General features: G+C 43.4%; 1 protein-coding gene across 1 annotated transcript in view; it reads right to left on the reverse strand.

Annotated features, from left to right (window-relative positions):
* The window catches only part of ZMPSTE24 (zinc metallopeptidase STE24), a gene marked incomplete in the record, with an annotated part of 43,370 nt that extends 21,084 nt beyond the window's left edge, over positions 1-22,286 (reverse strand). Inside the window, 6 exon segments of the mRNA XM_027766887.1 lie at positions 4,614-4,755; positions 7,793-7,945; positions 8,307-8,423; positions 12,969-13,055; positions 19,939-20,085; positions 22,268-22,286. Coding sequence (XP_027622688.1) covers positions 4,614-4,755; positions 7,793-7,945; positions 8,307-8,423; positions 12,969-13,055; positions 19,939-20,034 — 595 coding nt within the window.
* Positions 22,287-25,787: the final 3,501 nt, after the last annotated feature.

The raw sequence follows: 25,787 nt of genomic DNA on the forward strand, positions 1-25,787 counted from the left end.
TTAGAAGCAGATACCACGGAGCCAGCTGATGGCGTGGTGGCTGAGGCAGGTGGATCCCACATGGCAGACAGTTTGAGTCCCGGACCTGGTGTCTTGAGAAATACACCAGGAGCATATGCATGTCTGCCTAAGATCTCAAAAGGATGCTTCCACTCTGGCCTCTCCCCACACTGTCTTCCATACAACCACCTAAGGTATTTAAAAAATATTAACCAGACCATGTCACTTTCTAGTCTAAAAAGACTTCAGTGGCCTTTCCTACTTAACTTTAAGTAAAATCCAAACTCCTTACCTTGACTTACAAAGGCTTGGACAGACCCTTGCCTACATCTCAGTTTTCATCTCATTACATTCTCCTGTCTTTGTGGCCACACCGAACTGCTTCATGTTCCCTGAAGGTGCTAAGTCTAGGTCTTCTGTTGATCTCAACATGAATGGCTCTGACTTCCAGGCCTCAGCTTGCCATTTGCCCAAAAAAGGCCTTCTCTGAGGACCCAGTCTAAAGTATCTACTCAGTTATCCTTTGTCACATCACACTAGCTTAATTATCTTAGTTTTAATTAATCAGGTAATTAATTAATTTTTAAAATTTGACCAGGGGAAAGGGAGAACAAGAGTGAAAGAGAGAGAGAAAATGAGAAAGCAAGCTGCCAGGTCCAGGCCTTGAACCATAGTTGGCCATGTGGGAGTCCAGTGCCCTCAGCCACCATGCCATCTGCCAGCCCCCCACACTAGTTTAATTCTCTGCACAGCATTTGCTATTTGATATTTTTTTGAGAACAGGATCCTTGGCTTTTCACAATACCCCTACTGATTCATAAATCTGTGATGTATGTTGTTATTGTTAGAAACAATGCCCATTCAGCCATTCAAAACATTTTCAAGGAGGCTTGGCTGCAGCGGCACAAGTGGGAGGGTACGGTGGCTGAGGCAACATGGCAGAGGCCCAACCGACAACGAGCCAGGGCAGTGGCATGGCCTATGGGAGGCTGGGGCAGGAGAAATGTGACAGGATGAGGCTCAGTCAAAAATGCCTATCTCGGGGTCAATAGGCGGCATGGTGGTTAAGGTGCAGGACTCCCATACGGTCAACCATGGTTCAAGTCCCGGACCTGGCAGCTTGAAACTCTCGCTGAGCACATATATGTGTATGTCCAAAATCCCGAGAGAAGAATGGAGAAGAAGGGACTGTGGCATGGCTATCTCCCTGGGGGAGTTGGTTTCTTGCTTTCTCTCTCTCTCTGTTTCTCTGGTGAGCATACATGCCCTATAACAAAAATCTCTCAAAAAAAAAAAAAAAAAAAAAAAAAAAAACCCCCTCTCCTTCCGTGGATCCCACATGGCAGACAGTTTGAGTCCCGGACCTGGTGTCTTGAGAAATACACCAGGAGCATATGCATGTCTGCCTAAGATCTCAAAAGGATGCTTCCACTCTGGCCTCTCCCCACACTGTCTTCCATACAACCACCTAAGGTATTTAAAAAATATTAACCAGACCATGTCACTTTCTAGTCTAAAAAGACTTCAGTGGCCTTTCCTACTTAACTTTAAGTAAAATCCAAACTCCTTACCTTGACTTACAAAGGCTTGGACAGACCCTTGCCTACATCTCAGTTTTCATCTCATTACATTCTCCTGTCTTTGTGGCCACACCGAACTGCTTCATGTTCCCTGAAGGTGCTAAGTCTAGGTCTTCTGTTGATCTCAACATGAATGGCTCTGACTTCCAGGCCTCAGCTTGCCATTTGCCCAAAAAAGGCCTTCTCTGAGGACCCAGTCTAAAGTATCTACTCAGTTATCCTTTGTCACATCACACTAGCTTAATTATCTTAGTTTTAATTAATCAGGTAATTAATTAATTTTTAAAATTTGACCAGGGGAAAGGGAGAACAAGAGTGAAAGAGAGAGAGAAAATGAGAAAGCAAGCTGCCAGGTCCAGGCCTTGAACCATAGTTGGCCATGTGGGAGTCCAGTGCCCTCAGCCACCATGCCATCTGCCAGCCCCCCACACTAGTTTAATTCTCTGCACAGCATTTGCTATTTGATATTTTTTTGAGAACAGGATCCTTGGCTTTTCACAATACCCCTACTGATTCATAAATCTGTGATGTATGTTGTTATTGTTAGAAACAATGCCCATTCAGCCATTCAAAACATTTTCAAGGAGGCTTGGCTGCAGCGGCACAAGTGGGAGGGTACGGTGGCTGAGGCAACATGGCAGAGGCCCAACCGACAACGAGCCAGGGCAGTGGCATGGCCTATGGGAGGCTGGGGCAGGAGAAATGTGACAGGATGAGGCTCAGTCAAAAATGCCTATCTCGGGGTCAATAGGCGGCATGGTGGTTAAGGTGCAGGACTCCCATACGGTCAACCATGGTTCAAGTCCCGGACCTGGCAGCTTGAAACTCTCGCTGAGCACATATATGTGTATGTCCAAAATCCCGAGAGAAGAATGGAGAAGAAGGGACTGTGGCATGGCTATCTCCCTGGGGGAGTTGGTTTCTTGCTTTCTCTCTCTCTCTGTTTCTCTGGTGAGCATACATGCCCTATAACAAAAATCTCTCAAAAAAAAAAAAAAAAAAAAAAAAAAAAAAAAACCTCCTCCTCAAAAAAAAAAAAAAAAAAAAAGCCTCTCTCTCTCTGGCCAATTCTTTAAATAAAAAAATTTTGAGGGCTGTTACCATTGTTAACACCAATAAAATATATATTGCAGGGAAGCAAACTGCTGTTCAGCAAAGGTAAATTGCTCAAAGTCACCCAGGTAATTCATTGTAGAACTGGGATTCAAAGAGAAGCCTATGAATTCCAAAACCAGACCTATGATAAGTACCCATGACCTACTCAAGTTCTGATTTCCTGTTCGATCCCACTTCATGCCATAACCCTCCATAAAGCCTTCCCAGACTATTTCATCTGAGAAAATAACGCCACATATCTAACTGGTCATATCAGTCGCTATCGCTCCACATTATCTGACTATAACGAGGGTCAGTGCCTCAGACTGCCCCTCCACCCCTCAGAGATCATTCTACTATACTAATTATTGTGCTGCTCATTTAATACTACCCTAAAAAAAAAAAAAAGTGATCTCAGAGCCTAAAGTAATAATCGTGACCTGCCTTATCCTTCCACTGTGTAGGAGCAATTGAGGTCTGAGACCAATGCTCGTCTACTGATGTTAAATTCATTCTTCTCTGTTATGGTCGCCTGTTCTCACCTGACCCTGCGACAACTCCTTGGTTTCCACTCCTTTACCTCACGTGGCTGCTTTCCACTGGTAACAGTTTAGAGCAGAGATCAGCAAGTCATGGCTTGTACACCCAATCCAACCTGCTACTTATTGCTGTAAGATTACCGGACAAGGCATGCTGCTTGGCTTACCTCGTCTGTGGCTGCTTTTGCACTACAAAGGCAGAGGTGAACAGCTTTAACAGGGGCCACGAGGCCCACAACGCCTAAACACTTGCTAGCTGTTCCTTTACAGAAAACATTTGCAGATCACGGTTTAGAGGAGGCACAACTGACTTCCAGAGGAGTGGAGTGATTTGTCCAAGATCCAAAAGCTGGAAAGTGGCAGTGGCAGAGGCAGAGCCAGTTGGATTCATTTATATAAATTAATTTACAGGTTTTGGAAGTCATGGTACCACACAACAGTTTTGTCTTCTCTCTTTGAGTATTCCTTGAAAATTTATAGTCTGATGCAAGTTGTAAATAGCTTAACTCTCAAAAGCAATCATCAAAAAAGCAGAGTGTAACTCATCTGAAGCACCCAGCGATGCTCCAGTTTCTGGTAATCTGCAGGGGAAGTCAGCCATCCAGAAACGGGCGGCTTTGCGGAAGGAGGCAAAGCCAGCAGCACTGCTTTTGTGCATGAGCCTCCAAATTTACAATCACCTAGAGGAGCCAGGAGGGTGGCAGAAGTGAATAAATCAGTCTGATATACAACATAATATAACAGGGAGTGAAGAGGCCTTGGCCAAAAATTAGAAACGATACTGTATTTAAGCCAATCAAACACAGCTGTAGGCAAGAGCAGGCTTTGGCAAGAGACTACTAGTTTCCATTCCTGGATTATGTCATCAATTCCTATAAACCTGAAAATGTCAGGATGTAAATGCTAACCATTAAATAGCAAATTTTAAAAAGCAAAATCAAGAACGCCCTTGGTCAGCCGTGATGAAGTAACAGCGACTCAACGCTGCAATGCTGAGGCACATGGGGATGCCAGGTTCATGGCCAGGGGTGTCCCCATCCACACCAGGTGTGAGGACACATGCCCGTGGTACAGTTGTGGTGGTGCTGGGGTGCTTATCTCTGTCCTCTCTCACGGAAGAGATGAATAAATAAACTTTAAAAAAAAAATCAGATTCCTTCTTTTAACAAAGTTTTAAAAATCAAGTATTAAAGGGGCCAGCAGGTGGCACGGTGATTAAGGGTGCTGGACTCCCACGTGGCTGACCACAGTTTAAGTCCCGGACCTGGGGGCTTGCTTTCTCACTTTCCCTCTCTCTCTCTCTCACTCTGTCCCTCTCTGTTCATATTTTAAAAATAAATAAAGTACTCAAATAAAACAAAGCCACTCAAATAAGATCTTCTTCCCTCAGGTGCCTTACCTTCGACAACATACACCTTAGTCAAAGGGAAGTCAATACCCTTGGCCATTATTTCAATTTCTTCTTTGAGCTTTCCCTCAGGCAGAGGTGTGAACTTGTCAAATAGAGGAGCAATATAATCCGCATAGATTGTGACAAGAACCTGAAAAGTAAATGTCAAAACAACCTGTAAATATGTCTTTAAAGAAACACCACTTATTATACACTAATAATACATAATAATACATAATAATATACTAGACAATTATGTTGACCTGAAACTTGAGAATAGGAAGTTTATTTGCTCTGGTATTCTCTGGCCCAAATACTGCCAAATGGTAACACCTTGATATTTGCTTGGATATTAAATTAAAATAAGTAGTCTGCTTATTCAGTAAGCTTGTGAATTTTATTTTAGTAGCTAATGCTACTCACAGTAATTAAAATATCTAGGAGGCAATACATAATCCTTTCAAAATTATCACGAGGGGATGGCCTCACAGCGCAGTAGATTATCTCTGTAAAGAGAGCTGACTGCACATAGCCACCATGGCTCAAGTCTCAGCCCTAACAGCTTGAACAAAATGCTGGGTACGTGTGTGTGTGCTGAAAATCCTGATGGGATCGACAAAAACGGATCAGGAAATGACCATGCTCTATTGGGAGGGTCTCTCTCTCTTTCTCTCTCGTAAATACACATGTCCTATGGCAATTCAAAATCAAACAAACAAATAAACTATTGCCAGGCCAGCAGATGGCATAGAGGTTAGGATACTGGATCCGACATGGCCAGTTTCATAGTTTGAATCTCAGGCCTGGCAGCTTGAGAATTGCCCTGGGCACGTGTGTGTGCGAGTGTGCCCAAAAATCTGAAGAAGAGAGCTGAGGAAGGGGACTGTGGCATGGCCATCCTGCCTGGGGGGTAATTTCTCACTCTCCCTCTCTCTCTTTCTGGAACATAAGTGCCCTAGAACAAAAACTAAAATAAAACAAAACGAAACAGAAAAAACTATTTCCGACACTTTATAACACGATTCTGCCTTTCATGGTTATCATGATAGATCTAAAGTCTTTGTTAAAAAAGAATTATTAGAGCTTAACTGTGTGCTGTTACCCGGTGTTCTGTCTATTAAAATGAATTACCTATAGTTCCTAATTGTACACTTTAGTTGAAATAGCATATCCTTGAGCATTCTGAAGCATTTCCACTGCTCTTTCCTTTTACTTCAATTTACAGATACCCATTTTCTGATCTTGATCCCACGAGTGGGAAGTGAAGCAATAAGCATCACACAATCTGGACTAAAATAAACCTCTCATCAGCTGAACTGGAGAGGTCTGGACAGCTCATTTTGACCGTACTGTAGTGCTTCTATTGTGAAGTGGTTTAGGATATGGGAAAGAAAAGAGGGGGAAGAAAGAGGTAAGGGAGGGAAAATATAAAAAAATAAGAAAAGGGAAAGAGAAGGAAGAGAGGAAAGGACAGCCGGCAGGAGGAGGGTGTATGTACTGTATATGATCTGTTCCCCAAAATCTCATGTTTTGAAATTTGATGTTGGGAGGTAATGAGACCTAGTGACTGGTCCATGATTGTTGTAGCAGGAAGGCAACACTGTCGTGAACAGATTAATAGCGTCTCATGAGACCCACTAAGTTTGTGATCTCGTGAGAAGAAGGGTGGGACCAGCAGTTGGCGTAATGGCTATGTCGCTGGACTCCGATGTAGTCAACTGTGGTTAGAGTCCCGGTGCCGGTGGTTTAAACTCATGCCAGGCGCATGTGCGTGAGTGCCCAAGATCCCGAGAGGAGAATGGAGGAGAAGGGATTGTGGCGTGGCTATCCTCCCTGGGGGGGGATTTCTCGCTTTCTGTCTCTATGTCTCTCTCTGTCTGTCTGGCGAGCGCATGCGCCCTATAGCAAAAACCTCTCAAAAAAAAAGAAGGGAGTTCTCATGAGAGTTGATTGCTAAACAAGAGACAGCAAGCTGCTCACTGTCGTTCTGTATGCACCAGCCACCCTCTGTCCTTCTGTCAGTCATGCTGCAGGCCTCAGCCTTTGGACTTTCCAGTCACCAGAATTGTGAGTTTGTAAATAAAACTCTATTTTCTTTATAAAAATCACCCAGGTTCAGGTATTTTTGTTACTAATGCAAAAACGGACTAAGACAGGGAGAAAAGGGGAAGAGAAAAGGGAGACAGAAATGAAAGAGAATGGATAAAAGGAGGAAGGAGAAGGGAATAGAGAAGAAGGAGTAAAGAGGGAAAGGAAGAGAGAAAAGGGTAGAAGAAAACTGGATAACTGTATACTTTCCTTCTTCTTTTTGTTTGTTTGTTTCCTATAGGGTACTTATGCTCACTAGAGAGAGAGAGAAAGTAAGAAATTAACCCCCAAGGGGAGACGACCGTGCCACAATCCCTTCTCCTCCATCTTCCTCTTGGGATTTTGGGCACGTCCGTGTGCTAGGTGTGTTTCTCAAGCCACTGGGTCCAGCACTCAGAACCGCAAAGCCAGTCATGTGGGTCTAGTCGCCTTCACCACCACACCACCAGCTGGCACACTTTCCTCCTCTTGACTCTTTTAGGTTAATTCTCTTTTCAAAATATTCGTAATTTTTAGGCACTGGAGGTCCATCTAAAGTCATTAAATCATCACACTCAGTCACCCATTCTGGTGGCAACTCATAAATACAAAGCCCAAAATTGCCTGAAACTAGATCATTAAAAGTGACTACCAGGACCGGCAGTTGGCATAATGGCTATGTCACTAGACTCCCATGTAGCTGACCGCTGTTCAAGTCTCTGACCCAGTGGCTTACACTCACACAGGCACTTGTGCGTGCATGCCCAAGATTCCAAGAGGAGAATGGAGAAGGGACTGCGGTGTGGCCATCCCCCCAGGGGGTGATTTCTCACTTTTTGTCTCTCTGTCTTTCTGGTGAGCGCACGCACTCTATAGCAAAAACCTCTCCAAAAAAAGACTACCAACTAGCTTCTAGGATCTGCAGAAGTCAGCACAAAGAGAAGAAAACTTACGGTCAATCTCCTGCTATACTCAAGAGCAGAAGGCAAGAAAGAAAGGTATATGCGTACCTATTTATATTTTGCCAGCTTCTTCAGAACAGTTTACATGCTAATGAAGCTGAAATCACCATCTCACCAAAGCACTTATATAAAGGAAAATGAAATAAATATTTTACTCACCAGAGAAACAACTAATGTGAACAGCCAAGCATAAATAAAAAAATAATCACCCCCAATTTTAATAATGTAAAGTAGAAGTGAAGACACGGGCAGTAAAATACATTGAGTCACGATAAATTTCTTGATTGCATCTTTCATGAAGAACCCCAAAGTCTGAAAAAAAAAAAAAAAATCACCACAAGAAACTGAGAAACTGGTTTTGCTTTTTAAATAACTGCTAAGTAAATAAAAAGGATATGGTCACTAAAGCAATTTTTAAAATTAATATGCAGTAACACGAGTAGCTCTAAGACAATAAATACTTCTCTAGCATTTGACAGTTTAAGACAATGCCATTTAAATGTTATTAGCTGAAAAACACAATTTTATGATCTTTATATATTTGCTGTTCCTGTTTTTCTCAAGTATCAATAATCCACGCTCTACATACAAGCTATGTTTACATGACATTACACAGGGCAAAAGCACAGACGACCTTCACATTTAAAAAAGAACATCATATTCTCTATTATACCTGTTGATTGAAGCCATGTTTTTCTTCTATCACGAAAGTATTATAAAGGCTCCACGGCAAACCAGTCAACGCACTGAAGAGTGTAGCCAACAGCAGAAACACCAAGGACTGCATGATCTAAACACAAGAAGGAAAAATGTGGCACTTGTTAACAGTGTAATGTAATTCATTCTTCTAATAAACTCCCAGAGAACACATCAACAAGCTGTCGAGCACTGATATCCCAAACAATGTGCGTGATTCTACGGCTAATACGAGGTCTGAAACATCATCCCTGCCCTCAGGAAAAAGATCTTTTTTTTGCTGAGAGAAGACGTAAAGACTGAATAAAACAATTTCTCTTTCATCACACAGGCACTATTTGAAAGTTACCTTCAGTCATATAGACAAAAACAGTTGGAAGAATTCAGAAAAGAGACAGCAACGTATGCTGGTGAATTCAGGGAGGGCTTATAGAGTTGATGAGACTTGGGATGCCACCTTGAAGAAAGGAATAAATTAGTATGACAGCAAAGAACAGGAGAGGAGGAGGAAATTCACACAATTTGCAAAAGTATCACAAGAGAAGAGAGCAGCCTGTAAGTTGATGATGATGGGCCTGACTGGGATCTACCAGAGAAACTTACGATGGAGTCTCAATACCCTAAGCCAGGACAGAAGGGGTGGGGTATGCTCAAGTTCTCACAAAAAGTCAAAATCTAGTAGAGAAAATTACCTTCAAGAATTATTAATACTTTAATGCGCTGGCCCTGTGGCCTGGTGGTTAAGGGAGTCAGATCTCATGTGGCATATCACGTAGTTCAAATCCCAGTCCCAGCAACTTGAAAAACATGACAGGTGTGTGTGTGCATGGTCAAAATCCCAACAGGACGGAGAAGTGGAAAAGTATAACCATGCCCCATTGGAAGGTACTTTCTTTTTCTCTCTCTCTTGCTTTCTCTCTCTCTCTTTCTGGTGAATGCAAGCACCTTCAGTCAAATTTTTAAAAAAGAGGGGCCGGCAGGTGGCATGGTGGTTAAAGGCGCTGGACTCCCACGTGGCTGACCGTGGTTCAAGTCCTGAATCTGGTGGTTTGCTTTCTCACTTTCCCTCTCTCTCTCTGTGTCTGTATGATCAAACTGGAAAGTAACAATAATAATAAATAAAGTTAAAATAAAATAATTATAAAAGAAATTTTAAAAAGAAAAAAGAATTACTTTAATTGCCATTAAACAGGCCCTCAAAAGATCAAAAACTGCCAATTTATCTTTAAAACTTTTTCCTGAGATAGTGGATGACAAGGTCTAATTGGCAAGAACAGAGTTGCTAGAAAGGGGAAAAGAGCAATGAAACAAAGTCTTTTTTTTAAATAACTACTTAATTTTATTCATTATTATTATTTTAATTTGATCAAAGAGAGAGAGAGAGAGAGAGAGGGAAAGTGAGGAAGCAAGGCGCCAGGTCCAGGATGCAAACTGAAGTCAATCATGTGGGAATCCAGCGTCTTAACCACCACGCCACGTGAGGGCCCTAAACAAAGTCTTTTGTCCCTTCCCCTCACCACTCTGTCACTATCCTTCTCATTTCCCAGTATAAAAAACGAATCCTTTCTAGTAAATTTGAGTATACCATGCACTACCAAAATATATTTGATTTGGCAGCAAAGATGGAGCCTTTGCTTGGAAATACAAGTTTCTAAACAAAGGAGGGAGGGAGACAGGAAGGGGAAAGATTCATCTGGCTACAACTATCAGGGTGGTTTATTCTAACACTTGGTTCCAAACAGAAAATGGGAACAATTTTTCTTTTTCTAAATTTTTCTGCCAGAGAGACACAAGTACTGGCTGCAGGAGAGAGACAGAAAAAGAGAGAGAGGAAAAGTGAGAAATCATGTCCCATGGGGAATGGCCACACTGCAATCCCTTGTCCTCCATCTCTCAATCCTCTTAGGGATTTGGGAACATATGCACACACACCTAGTGTCTTTCTAAAGCCACCAGTTCCAGGATTCAAACTGTGCAGTTGGCTATGCAAGATCCAGTCACCCTAGCCATCATACCATGGGCTGACCTGGGAACACTTTAAAAACAGACTCCAAGGACCTTCTCAAAATGAAGAAAACATAATCCCATCATCCGGGCCAGTAGGTGGCATGGAGGTTAAGGTGCTGCTTTGCACATGGCCAACTGCTTGGTTTGAATCCAACCTGGTAACTTGAAAAACACACCAGGGGTGTGTACACACATGCCCCCAAATCCTTCTCTATCTCTCTTTGGCTCACCCCAGCAAGAACACATGCCCTGTAACAAAACTAAAATAAATAAATAAATAAAATTTTTAAAATGTAAAAATTTAATTTAAAAAATTTTAAAGGTTTTGCCCATAGGGCACATGTGCTTGTCTGACTGAGAGAAAAAGAGAGACAGAGCAAGAGAAATTGAGAAATCAGCCCCCAGTGGGTATGGCTGCACTGCAATCCCTTCTCCTCCATTCTCCTCCCAAGATTTTGGGCATGCATGCACATGTGCTCGGCATGATAACATTTTAAATTTTAAAAAAAGAATCCCATCTCCCAAAAATGCACTTATGTTACACAGACTGTCTGAATATCTGCTTTTCTCACTTAACAGCACCATACCACAAACATCTTTCCACACCACCAGAGATCTACATCTTTGCAGTTAATGGCTCTAGGGGATTCCATCACTTAGACTATTCCCATTACAGCATTCGTCCCAATGTTTCAATGAACCGCTTTATACATACATCCCATGCATTCACTTCCCATAACTTCACAGAGGTGAAATGTCTGGTGTCAAAAGGTATACACTGCTTTTTAAAATATATATATATCTCCTCTCGGGATCTTGGGCACGGACGCACACGCGCCTGGCGTGAGTTTTAAGCCACCGGGTCCGGGACACAAACCACGGTCGACTACATGGGAGTCCAGCGACCTAGTCATTATGCTAACTGCTGGTTCCCAATATTTATTTATTTAATTCCATTTATTATTACTATTTTTTAATTTGACAAAAGAGAGACAGAAAAAGAGAGAAAGGGAAAGTGAAAAAGCAAGCCGCTAGGTCTGGGACTCAAAGTGCAGTCAGCCATGTGGGAATCCAGCGCTTTAACTACCACATCACCTGCCAGCCTCAGGTATAAACTTTTTAAAGGTTTTGATACACTAAAGAATGACAGCAGGCAGGCCAGCTGGTGACACTGTGGTTAGTTAAGATAGCTGGATCCCACTTGGCTGACTGCACTGTTTGACTCCCTAATCTAATACCTTGAAATACACTCCAACACAGTGCATGTGAGCCCAAAATTCCAGAGGAAAATGGAGAAGAAAGGACTGTGGCATGGCCATCCTCTTGGGGGAGGGAGGGTGTTTTCATTCACTCACTTTCTTTCTCCAGATAGCACATGAGCCCTACAGCAAACTTAAAAAAAAAAAAAAAAGGGAAAAGAATGATAGATACTATTTTAGATGACTTGATAAGGAAAAGGTGTCTCAGGCCAGCAGGTGGCACATTGGTTAAGTTGCTGAACTCCCACACGACCAAATGTAGTTCGAGCCCTAGACTTGGTAACTTGTTTTCTCACTTTCCCTCTCTCTAGTCAAATTTAAATAAATATAACTGAATAAATATATTTTAAATGTTTTATTTATTATTGTTATTATTTTTAAATTTATTAGAAGGCACATGTGCTCACCAGAGAAAGGGGGAAAGTGAGAAAGCAAGCCACCAGGTCTGAGACTTGAACCACAGTCAGCCATGTGAATCCAGCACCTTAACCACCACACCACCTACTGGCCCAAATTTAAATAAATACTTCTTTTAAAAAAAAAAAAAAGAAAGAAAGAAAAGGTCTCTCAAAGAAAGGGCATTTAAGATGAGAACTGAATGAGAAGCCAGTCATGATGTTTACTTGAAGCCACCTTAAATCATTTCTGAAACAACGCAGAGAACATGTAAGAATATTGCCATACCACAAAGAGGGTCAGGATCAAGTCTATGAGACACAGAGATTCCACAGGAGTAAGAGCTCATAAGAGGTGGTTGCTTTAGAAAAGGGTACACATTAAAGGGGTACGGAATGAGCTGAATTAAAGCCCAGGTACCCATACACATGAAAGTGGGTGTTCAGCTCCAACAGCTCTGTGGAGACTCAGGAGAGACACTGTCTTGGAAGGACTGCGGCATGTGACGAGTACCTGGGGGTGGGCTCACCAAAGTCCCTGCTTCTCTTTTCATTGCACAGAGTTGTTCCTAAGGAGCAGAGACCACATCTCCCAGTTCTTCACATCTGGTGAGACTAAATGACTGGTTCACCAGTATGTGTGAATGCAAAGGACAGGTGTCACTTAGGAGCCGAGGAAAAAGGTGTCCTTTCCTCAATCGTCTCTGGGGCACTGGATAACTAATTTCTAAGATGAGCAACTGGGTCCCAGCTTACCACATGGAAGAGAGTCACTTGCTAACTAAAAATGTCCACATTGGGCCATTACATGATAGAAAACTGAGCTGCTGTGGTAAGCCCTTGATATTCTGGGGTTTGTTACAGCAACTAGTGCTATTCTAAGACAAGTCTAATTATGGTGGGAACCAAAAAACTAGTATAAAGCATGCCAAGCAGGAAAAAAAGGCTCTGACAAATAGACGCTAACGATTCACATACCTCATACTCTGGTCCAAAGCCGGCATAACCACAGAACCGTCCAGACAGGCTCCAGAGATAAGGGATTCCTCCAAAGAGAAGAATAAGCTATAAAACAAAGCAGACTTTGGTCACATTGGAAGAGCACTAGAAATGACCATGTGAGACAGCATGCTATAAAGTAGAACGGACAAAATAATTCTCTCTTAAGAGAGACCTATTTAACTTAGGATAAAATACGCATTTAGAAGAATACGAACCATAAAGATGCTAAGTTTAGATTGTTCTAACATTTTTGCCTGTACACAATATATGGGTAAAGTATATGGTATGTGAATTATCTCTCAATAAAGCAGTTAAAAGAAAAAAAGTTTGCCAAGAGAGTATGACAAAAGCTTTATGAGTCAGGAACTAAGCTTAGAAAGGTTAAATAAACCGTCCAAAATTCCACAGCTAGTGAGTGACACAAATGGAATTTGAACCAGGGTATGTGGCTTTATAACTACGTTTTTTCCTTGAAAGTAATAGCCCTTTTCAGTCAGGACAAAGTGCATTAACAGTGTAAAAGAGGAGAGAGTCATGTCCACTTCCCAACTGGGGAAGAGAATGGGACACCTGTGCCTTCCCCAAGTCAGTAAAAGGTGAATCTTCAGGGACCAGCAGATAGCATAGTGGTTATGTCACTGGACTCCCACATGGTCGACCATAGTTCAAGTCTTGGAACCGGTGGCTTAAAACTCATGTCAGAGGTACCAGCAAATGGCGTAATGGCTACGTTGCTGGACTCCCATGCAGTCGACAGTGGTTGGAGTCCTGGACTCAGTGGCTTAAACTCACGCCGAGCACACGTGTGTGCGTGCCCAAAATCCAGAGAAAAGAATGGAGGAGAAGGGATTGTGGCATGGCCATCCCCCCGGGGAGTGATTTCTGGCTATCTGTCTCTCTCTGTCTTTCTGGCAAGCACACACGCCCTATAGCAAAAACCTCTCAAAAAAAAAAAAAGGAAACTCACGCCAGACGCATGTGCACGCATGTCCAAGATCCCAGGAGGAGAATGGAGAAGGGACTGTGCCATGGCCATTCCCCTAGGGAGGAGGATTTCTCACTTTCCCTCTCATTGTCTCCAAGTTTTTTTTTTCTCTCTCTCTGGGACAAGTACACGTGCCCTAAGGCAAAATGTCTAAAAAAAAAAAAAAGAAAGAAAAAGATGAATCCTGAGAAAGGAGTCTGGGTTTCGTGGGGTAAGCCACTTCCTCAGTGCTACTCTTTGTCCTCACTGCCAAAGTGAACACACATTCACCAAATCACTAGGGTATTAGGAATCAAGAAGCATCACAACATTAGAAAATAATGTGCTTTTTGTTTTGTTTTGTTTTTGCTATAGGGTGCATGTGCTCGCCAGAAAGACAGAGAGAGACAGAGAGACAGAAAGTGAGAAATCACCCCCCAGTGGGGACGGCCACACCACAAGCCCTTCTCCTCCATTCTCTTCTCAGGGTTTTGGGCATGCGTACACACATGCACACATGCACACATGTCCGGCATGACTTGCAAGCCTCCAGGTCGACTACATGGGAGTGCAGGGACATAGCCATTATGCTAACTGCTGGTCCCTTTGTTGTTGTTTTTAAAAAGAGATTTTTAATATAGGATATGTGTGCTTGCTGGATACACTGAGAAAGAGAGAGAGAGAGAGCAAGCGAGGGGGGGGAGAGGGAGAGAGGGAGAGAGAAAGTGAGAAATCACCCCTTAGGGGGTTGGTCACACTGCAATCCCTTCTCTTCCATTTTCCTCTTGGAACTTTGGGCATGTATGCACACACACAACTGTCACTGAGTTTCAAGCCACCAGGTCTGGGATTTGAACTGCAATAAGCCATGTGGGAGTTCAGCACCTTAAGCACTATACCACTTGCTGGCCCCTCTACATTCTTTTAGATCCATCCATGGTGAGTTTTTTTTTTTTTTAACTATGCAGTATTATCAGCTTGTTCTTTTCTAAAATGTTTACATGAAGTTACACTCTCAGAGCCAGCAGGGGGCACAGTGGTTAAGGTACTGGACTCCCACATGGCTGACTGCAGTTCGAGTCCTGGACCTGGCAGCTTGCTTTTTCACTTTCCCTTTCTCTCTCTGTCTCTCTCTATTCAAACTTAAAAATATAATAATAATGACAAATAAAATAGCAATAAATAATTATTTAAAAATATTTTTAATTAAAAAAAGTTACACTCATCAGCATTACCTGAGCATTCCTGTTTTCTCACAATCTCCCCCATACTTTACACTATCCATTTTTTAGATTTAAGCAATATTTTGTGTTGGTTTAATACCTTGGCTTCAAATATGGTCTCTAGGGGCCAGCAGGTGGCATGGTGGTTGAGGCACTGGACTGCCACATGGCCAACTACAGTCTGAGTCCTAGACCCAGTGGGTTGCTTTCTCACTTTCACTTTCCCCCTCTCTCTCTCTTTGTGATCAAATTTTTAAAACAGTAATAATAGGAACCAGCAGTTGGCATAATGGCTATGTTGCTGGACTCCCACGTAGTCGACAGTGGTTTGAGTGCCGTACCCAGTGGCTTAAACTCACGCCGGGCGTGCATGCATGCATGCCAAGATTCTGAGAGGAGAATGGAGGAGAAGGAATTACAGCATGGCCATACCCCCGGGAGGTGATATCTCGCTTTCTATCTGTCTCTGTCTTTCTGGAGAGCACATGCACCCAAGAGCAAAAACCTCTCCAAAAAAAATAATAATAGTACTAATAATTAAATAAATAATTCTTTAAGTGAGAACAAAACAAAACAAATATGGTCTCTAAACAATGGCAACAACATTTGGGACTGTGGAACAAATGCAAATCTGGGCCTGCCAGCGGTGTGGTGGTTAAGATGACTGGATCCCACGTGGCCAACTTTATGATTCAAGTCCTAGACTCGGCACTTTGAAAAACTTAAAAAAAAAAATAAAAACACTCCAAATGTGTATGAGTACCAAAAGTCCCCAAAGGAGAATGAATAAAAAAATAAAAACATTCCAAATGTGCATGAGTACCAAAAGTCCCCAAAGGAGAATGACAGGGAAATGACTGTGGCATGGCCATTTACCAGGGGGGATTTCTCCTTTTTCCCACTCTTGCTCTGTCTGTGTCTCTAGTGAGTACACACACCTAACAGCAAAAAACTTAAAAGAAAGGAAAACCTCAGGCCACAACCCAAGCTTACTGACTCAGGAACTAGAAAGGAGGCTGAATCATCTCCATATGAATTTAATATTCACTAAAGTTTGAAAAGCCCAGTTTCAATAAATTGCCCTCAACTCTATGTCCAGGAATTGTCCCTTCATTATGACTAACTCAGCCTTGGATATAAACCTCGTTTTCTGAAAAGACATACTTTGGTACCACTGTCTGGCATCTACTCCAGTTGTTAAAGTAATTGTTCTAGGATGGTTTTCTTTCATCCCATTCCTAACACTAATAACTGATGCAGAATTAAGGATTTGTGATGCTTTGGGAGGAAGGCTAGAACACCCATTATTAAGACTCTAGGTTTTAACTATGTAACGAGAGTAGTTTTGATATAAACTTTGAATGATCTATGAATACACTGGAAACTGATATTCCAAACTTTGTTTACTTTGAGGAATAAAAAACAAGCACGGTAAGCTGTAAAATTTCCCTGTTGATAAACTCACTGAGCACACTCCTGGGGATGGCCTATGACAAAAATGAATGATCCCACCAAAAACAATCCCATTGCTTTTACATACACCATTTCATTACAGCCTTGAAAAGCAGGCAGGGCAAGGAATACAGTCATTTCTCTTTTATAGATGACGCCAAGTGAAACTCGGGGAGATTAAGGTGACCTGCCCAAAGAAACCCAGTGACTAAGTAACTGCCAGGCTGAGCAGTCTTAAGTGCTTCGTCTTCATTATCTGACTCTCTTAGCCCTTGCCACAACCGTATGAAGATGTTTCGTATCTAGCCACTTCTCATTTTAAAGATGAGAAACATGAGGCTCAAAAAAATAATTGAGATTCACTTCTAACTTTTTTTTTTAGTTTGCTATAGGGTAGTATAGAGTGGTGTTTTTCCATCTTTTTTCATTATCTCCCTTTACTCTGCCCCTGTGGGATTTTTAGATATTTTCTTCCTAATTACCTGCTCCATGAGATGTTAAAACCATAGTTGTGTTATATATCTGTTTCTATACTTTATACATATTTATCTGTGCTTTATGCAATTTTTGCTTTGTGCATGAGCCCGATTTTTCTTTAAAATAAAAAGTGAGCCAGGTCAGCGGGTGGTGTGGAGGTTAAGGCAGCTGGATCCCACATGGCTGGTTGTGTGGTTCAAATCCTGGACCCCACAGCTTGAAAATCATACCATGGTGACCAGCAGGTGGCGTGGTGGTCGAGGACGCTGGAATTCCTTCCACTTAGCCAAGAGTTCTGGACCTGGTGGCTTGCTTTTTTACTTTCTCTCTGCCTGTCTCTCTCACTCTGTCCCTCTCTGGTCAAACTGAAATAAATAAATAAGTGGATGAATAAAGTTAAACAAAATAATTAAAAAAAAAAAAAAGAAAAAGAAAATCATGCTGTGTACATGTGTGTATGTGCCCAAAATCCTGAGAGGGAAATGGAGGAGAAGAGATTGCAGTGTGGCCATCTCTCTTGGGGGTGATTTTTCACTGTCTCTCTCATTCTTTCTCTCTCTATCTCTCTGTCTCTCTGGTGAGTGCATGTGTGTATGCCATATCATGCTTGACAAAGAGCAGGAAAGTGAGAAATTAGCCCCTGGGGCAACGGCCACGCTACAATCCCCTCTCCACCATTCTCCTGTCTGGATGTTAGGCAGGCACACACATTGCACCCAGGATGATTTCCAAATCTCTGGGTCCGCGACTTGAAACATGATTGGACATGTGACCTTGACCACCATGTCACCTGCTAGCCCAGTCGTCTTGTTTTCTTTTCTTTTTCTTCTTTATGTTTTTTAGAGAGAGATTTTGCTACAGGGTGCGTGCGCTTGCTGGAGAGACAGAGAAAGACAGAAAGTGAGAAATCCCCCCAAGGGGGAATGGCCACACCACAATCCATTCTCCTCTCGGGATCTTGGGCATGCACGCACACGCACCTGGCATTGAGTTTTAAGCCACCGGGTCCAGAACTCAAACCAAGGTCAAACTACATGGGAGTCTAGCAAGGTAACCATCTACTACTCCCAGCCACTCTTTTAGCATGAGAGTATTCCTAGCCTTACGTTCTGCTAAGTAAAATGGCCTGTCATTCATTGTTTCATTTAATAAATATAAATTATGTGCTTATTACATGCCAGGTACTAGATGTAAAATTATGCACAAGGTCATAAAATATCCTTTCCTTAAGGAGCTAGCAGCCTGCTGATTAAACAGGCAAGTTTAACATGCTATGACGGGTACTTGGAATCATAGGATGCTACCTTACCTGGACGTGAGGCAGGGAGAGTTGCAAATGATTTTTTAGAAGAGATGACATCTCAGCTGGAGACTAATGAAAAAGCAGGGATGAACCAGCCTCCAGTGAGAGGATGGAGATGCAGGGAGAGGATAAGGGCACCTAGGTAGTGTGTGGAAGACTGAGTCATAAGAAACACAGCTGGCATGAGACGAACAACAGAAAACAGGAAAAATTGGGGGGAAGGAATAAAAAGATGAGGCTCAAGTAGGCAAGGATCAAGTCAAAGACTTCATAAACCAAGAGAAATTTGGACTTTTCCCTGAGAGAAACCAAGCTACTAAAAGGCTTTACAGGGACCAGCAGGTAGCATGGTGATTGGGGCGCATGACTGAACCTGACCACAGTTGAGCACGGTTCGAGTCCTGTTCCTGGTGGCCTGGAAATCACGCTAGGCTCATATGTATGTGCATGTGTGCCCAAAATCCCTGGAGGAGAGTGAAGGAGAAGGAACTGTGGCATGGTCATCCCCTCTGGGAGGGTAATTTCACACTTTCCTCTTACTGCCTCTATTTTTTTTCTTGAAAAGGTTTTTGCTACAGGTTTTTGTGCTCACCAGAAAGACAGAGAGAGACAGAAAGACAGAAAGTGAGAAATCACCCCCCGGGGGGGATGGCCACACCGCAATCCCTTCTCCTCCATTCTCCTCTCAGGATCTTGGGCATGCACACACATGCACCTGATGTGAGTTTAAGCCACCGGGTCTGGGACTCAAACTGTGGTCAACTACATGGGAGTCCAGTGACATAGCCATTACGCTAACTGCTGGTCCCTTACTGTCTCTATTTCTCTCTAGCAAGAACACACGTTGTATATCAAAAATCTTAAAAAAAAAAAAAAAAAAAGCTTTACACAGAATAATGTGATGAAAATTGTGCTTCAGAAACATTCCTTCTACAGCAACATAGAGGATGGGGACGGTCTTGAGGTAGAGGCAGGAGGAGCAGAAGGGCCTATAAGAGTAACATTCTGGGACCAGCAATTAGTGTAATGGCTATGTTGCTGGACTTCCATGTAGTCAACTGCGGTTCGCGTCCCAGACCTGGTAACACGCCAGGTGCGTGTGCGTGCGTGCCCAAGATCCCAAGAGGAGAATGGAGGAGAAGGGACTGTGGTGTGGCTATCCCCCCTGGGCGGTGATTTCTCACTTTCTGTCTCTATGTCTCTCTCTGTCTGTCTGGCAAGCGCACATACCCTATAGCAAAAAAACCTCTCCAAAAAAAAAAAAAAAAAAAGAGTAACATTGCACAGCAGGTGTAAATTGGCCTCGGGTGACAGTTACCATATTCACACTTTTCAATTGATAAAGCAGCTACCTTTCTGGGGTTTTGCTCCACACCCATAACTGTCAATAACAAAGGTTAAAAAAGCATTCTGGGACACCTAGGTGTGGCGTTCTCTTTTGTGTCATAAAAATATGAAAATGAAAAGAAAAATTACATGGTGTTAAACAATTTGAGAGACTATCTCTCCAAGAAGTAAATTACTCACTGTGCCTTCGATCTCTGAGTAGAGTCCTGACCAGAAGCTGAAAGTGCTTTTATCCAGTTGATACAGCCGAGATTTCTCAAATGTTTCAGAATCCATGATCTGTCCTAACTCTGGTGGTACATGGGTTGTTGCTTTATATATCCTTCTCTGAAATATTTTGAAAAAAATGCACGTTAGTGAAATGGTCAGTTGCTTATTACAACAGTCACTAATGGTCTATAGCACTGCCACTTCTGTTGAATTTGCTTTACAGACATACAAATATTTCACTTGATCAAGTGCAATGACTACTGAAACAACTCATGCAGGAAAACAAAAACAGAGCAAGAAGGACCAGCAGTTAGCGTAACGGCTATGTCGCTGGACTCCTAGGTAGTCGACTGTGTTTGCGTCCTGGACCCAGTGGCTTAAAACTCACGCCGGGCGCGTGTGCGTGCGTGCCCAAGATCCCAAGAGGAGAATGGAGGAGAAGGGATTGTGGCGTGGCCATCCCCCATAAGGGGTGATTTCTCGCTTTCTGTATCTCTGTTTCTCTCTGTCTTTCTGGCGAGCGCACGCGCCCTATGGCAAAAACCTCTCAAAAACAAACAAACAAACAAACAAACAAACAAACAAAAAAAACAGAACAAGAGAAGCTGAGGCTAGCTGCCTAGGTAAAATAAAAATCAGGATTGTCATCCCACTCCAGTTTGCACATGTAAACCAAAACTGTAACATCATGAAAGGTACAACTCATTCTGGAGATGACATATAACCCGTATTAGAAAACAAATTCGTGGAAAGGGGAAGCAGCAAAAACACTAACCATGAATTTTAAGAGATAGGTGGCTGGTCAAAAAAATTAAAGCCAAATGAAAGGAAATTTGAAGAGTGGCAGAAACATCAGGTTTTTGAAAAAAGACTAACTTTTCATTATACCAAATTCTAAGAAGGAATTTCAGCATATGGGATATAATCCAGGAACAGATATCAAACAATATAATGGATCACACTTCTACAATGGTTTTACGAAAATACTTTCTCGATATATATATATTTGTATGTCAATAAAAATTGAGGGCATTAAAGCCTAACTCTAAAGACACTACTGAAAAGCAGTTACTGTAACTAGGCTTATTACTAAAATAAGATAGGGTTCAAACCCCCAGTCCACAACTTAGACCCCACATTCCATGCGTGTTCTCTAGTAAAGGATCTTCTCTAGGTCACCAAGATTCCGCAGTAATGAAGTTGTCCAAAAAGCTAAGTCAGAATACTGAGTTATACAGCTCACGTCTCTCTCCAAACATTGTGAACTAAAGGAAGACACTGACACGCACAGAAAGATCAAAACTTCCCGTTTAAAGATTCATGCAGAATGTAAAGTGAGAGAAGTTAGCAAAGGAATACAGACATGGAAAAAAAAAAAGATCCAGTAGTTAAGAAATGTTCTCATAGCCATCATCGACATGGAAGACTGTAGGTAAAGCAAACAGTATAAAAAAATTGCAATAAAACTGTCAATTAAAGTTGATCTCATTTAAAAGTTCAGATCTTGGGGCTGGCAGATGGCATGGTGGTTAGAGTGGCTGGACTCCCACATGGCTGACCATGGTTCGAGTCCTGGACCTGGCAGCTTGCTTTTTCACTTTCTCTCTCTGTCTCTCTCTGGTCAACTTCAAATAAAAATAAATAATAATAATGACAATGAGTAAAATTAAATAAAATAGTTTTTTAAAAAGTTCAGATCTCCAGTCCAACAAGCTGTTAAGTATGATTACTTCCTGGGAATTGTTATGAAGGAATTTTCACTTTCTACTTCACTATTTTAATTTTTAAAAACAAAAATAATGACGATGCTTTTATGAAAAACAAGAAAATAACGTTTTGGGGGGCAAAAACAGCATGTGCATTTTAAAGAGAGGAGGATGGCACAATCTTCATTTTCAGAAAATGGTTTCCTAATGCTGTGGTCAAGCATGATTACACAAACGGCAGGATTCTAAAATGTTAACATCTCCCTTCTGCAGACTTACTGCAAGGAAAAAGGAGGCTAGGTTGGGGTGGAAGCCGTAGGGCAGGCGCAGGAGCTGGAGCCCAGACGGCGGACCCCTCCCTCTCAGGCCCACACGGGCTGCAGTCCACCATAAGGCTGCGGAAAACTTCCCTGAGCCACCAAGACCCGCTCCCGGCCGACAGCCCGCCATCGGGCCACGCTAGGAGGCTCGGCAGGGACGAGTGTCGTGACCGGTGCTGAGACTGGAGCGAACATCCAAGGACTTGGGTCGAGGCCGAGGCTGGCCTAGGGCAGGGCTGGGGTCGGGGTCAGGTGGGCCCTGCCTAGGCTCACCTGCCGCTGTGCTAGGAAGGGCTCCTGCCGCTGTGCTAGGAAGGTCTCCCAGAGATACACTGTCCACGAGAAGAGCAGCACGGCCCCGAAGATAACGCTTCTCGACCGGCATCTCCCACATCGTGTCCAGCGACGCCCACATCCCCATGGCCACCCGGTTCTGCCGGCTCCTTCAGCATGCACCGGTGCTCCACTGACAGCCGTCCCCTCAGCGCGTCCCCGTGGTGCCGTAGCAATATCAATCTCAGGTGTGTTTTTGTAAAATGGCCTTTTCTATCAATCCAAGAAGGGTAAATGTAGCCAGCTTTAGATGTTGGTTTCTATCCCAATCTCTCAGAATTAGTTGCACTTGGGGCTCCATCCCACCCCTTCCGCGTGGCCGCCAGCTTCTTGCAGCCAGTCTTCCACTTGCCCACTCCTCCTCCAGCCTGCGAGTTTCTGCCGAGAAAGGACCAGGCCCGTCTTCCCCACTTCCGGCCCAAAGAGGGCGGGAGCCCAGCCTTGGAGTTCCGGCCCCTGCGGAGCGGCGTCGCACCCACATTCTTCCCCTTCCTCTCCACCCTGAGTTCTTGTCCCGAGTTCCGGCTTTCTTCCAGGGCCGGGCAGCACCGCCCAGGCCTCGGCGGTCGCACGGCTCCAGCCTCGCCCTGGGGTCCGCGGTTCGCACTGACTGGGCGGCGGCACCTGCTGTGCTTTCCCCGGCCGGAACGAGCCGACGGATGTCGGGGTGTAGCCGGAAGGCTAGGAGAGCAGCTGTCCAGCCCCCTGAGTCACTTCTCCAAACAGCTGCTGTGTGAACGGTGGTCCTGCGTCTCTGCGCCACCTTCAAAGCGAGGGAAGGCGTCGTTGGTAAATGGAGTTCTTTGGCCCATTATTGGGGTGTTGCAACCTCAGCAATGCTAGAGAGCGGACGGTACTGATGAGAACTTTCACTTAAAGATCTCGTCTTCTCTGGAGAGGCATTGTGTCTGACTGCCCAGGAGCACAGCACGGACAGCGTGGGCCGAAGCACCTGAAACCAAAGACCTTACTTCCCTCGGGGACAAACTCTTCAAGGCTCAGTGCCATTTCCGTCTTGGAATCGAGAAGTGGAATGTGGTCCCTGGCATGACTGTGAACACGCTGATTTGACTTGAGAAGTGAAGTCGGATTTTTTTTTTTTCTTTGAGAGGTTTTTACTGTAGGGTGCATCTGCTGGCCAGAAAAACAGAGACAGAAAGTGAGAAATCACCCCCCAGGGGGAATGGCCACACTGCAATCCCTTCTCCTCCATTCTCCTCTCCGGATCTTGGGCATGCACGCACATGCACCCAGCGTGAGTTTAACCACCAGGTCCGGGACTCAGACCGCCGTCAAGATAGTCCAGCAACATAGCCATTATGCCAACTGCTGGTCCCAAAGTCAGAATTTTTCTTACTAAAAGTAGATCTGGTTTGTTTAATTGGTGTGACAGACTGCCATTGCTAATTTGCATAATTATTATTCAGAATAAACTGGGCTAAATCTGTAGCCGCAATTATATTTGCAGTGCAATTGTACTGCTGAAGATGGGTTGAGATGAACATTATCTGGAATTTCTCACCCCTGTCTCAGTGAGAATAATCAGTATAATTAAGTCACTTGATGGGGCCAGCAGGTAGTGTGATGGTGGCGCTGGACTCTCACATGGCTGACCATGGTTCAAGTCCTGGACCTGGCAGCTTGCTTTCTTACTTTTCCTCTCTCACTCTGTCCCTCTCTGGTCAAATTAAAATAAATAAGTAAAATAAAGTTAAATAACAAAAAAAAAGTCAGTTGAGAAAGTGAACAGTAATAGGATAACAAATTCTGCAAGTCAGATGGTTTCCACTTCTTTGCTTTCTTCCAAAGTTAATGGTGTACGCCAGCACTTGATAAGAAGGTTTGTGTGGTAGTTCAGGCTGCTGGATTCCACGTGGCTGGCTGCTGGGGTAGAGTTCAGGACAGCCAGCTTGAGAAATGCGGCATCAGACCAGAGTGTGGGTACTCAAAATCCCCAAACAGAAAAGATGGAGAAAGGATTTCAGCATGACCAGGCCCTATGGGGATACTTCCTCATTTTCCCTCTTTCTATCTCCAGAAAGTGCGTATGTAAATTAAAAAAAAAAAAAAAGTATCAGTGGACCTGACTGAGTTGTCAGCTAATGAAGGAACAGTGTTTGATTTTTGGCGTATTTGCCAGTGATCTAAGCTGGTTGAAGCTGGGGGTGTTTTAGGGCATGAAGACCCTCCTGGGATGCCTCTCAGGTGGCATGGTACAAGGTGCTGGGCTCCCACATGGTCATCTGTGGTTCGATCCTGGGACCTGGCATCTTGAAAATCATTCAGGGCGTGTGTACGTGGATGCCCAGAATCCTGGAGGAGAATGGAGAAGAAGGGATTGTGGGTGTAGCCATCCCTCCCAGGGGAGTGGTGTGATTTCTCACTTTTATTCTCTGTCAAGCATATGCACCTTATGGCAAAAACATAAAAAGTTTTAAAATTGTTTTTAAAAAATTTAGGGCCAGCAGGTGGCATGGAGGTTGTCACACTGGATCCTACATGGCTATCTTTGCAGTTTGAGTCCCTGATTTGGTGGCTAGAAAACTATACTGGGGGAACCAGCAGTTAGCATAATGGCTATGTCACTGGACTCCCACGTAGTCGACCACAGTTCACATCCCGGACCCGGTGGCTTAAAACTCACGCCGGGCGCGTGTGCATGTGTGCCCAAGATCCCGGGAGGAGAATGGAGGAGAAGGGATTGCGGCGTGGCCATCCCCCCTGCGAGGTGATTTCTCGCTTTCTGTCTCTCTGTCTCTCTCTGTCTGTCTGGCAAGCACACGCACCCTATAGTGAAAACCTCTCAAAAAAAAAAAAAATTATACTGGGCGTGTGTGCATGCATGCCCAAGACCCAAAGAGGAGACTGCAGAAGAAAGTATTTTGGCATAGCCATCCCCTCAGAGGGTGATTTCTTTCTTTCTCTCTCTGGCAATTGCACATGTCCTATAGGAAAACTGAAAAAAAAGAAAAAAAAAAATTCAAACAAACATCAAAATAATACATGTGTGGGACCAGCAGGTGGTGTAGTGGTTATGTTTCTGGACTCCCACATGGCCGACTGCAGTTTGAGTCCTGGACCTGGCAGCTTGCTTTCTCACTCTCCCTCTCTCTCTCTCTGTCTCTCCAGTGAGCACACGTGTCCTAAAGCAAAAAGCTCTCTTAAAAAATAAAAAAAAAAAAAATTACATTTTTGGGGCCAGCAGATACCACAGTGGTTAAAACACTGGCCTCCCACATGGCCGACCGCAGTTTGAGTCCCAGACCTGGCAGCTATCTTTCTTACTTTCCCTCTCTGTCTTTTTCTAGTGAGCACATAGGTCCTATAGCAATGTTTTAAAAATAAAAAATAAGTAATTTTTTCTTTAAAAAATTACATTTGAATAAGATTTTTTGGTATAGTAGGACCTAACTATAGAAATGACAAAAATAACCTTGAAGCGCTTATTAGTGTATTTTTA

Source organism: Tupaia chinensis, unplaced genomic scaffold (assembly GCF_000334495.1).
Source record: "Tupaia chinensis unplaced genomic scaffold, TupChi_1.0 Scaffold143758_1, whole genome shotgun sequence".
NCBI classification, from domain to species: domain Eukaryota; kingdom Metazoa; phylum Chordata; class Mammalia; order Scandentia; family Tupaiidae; genus Tupaia; species Tupaia belangeri.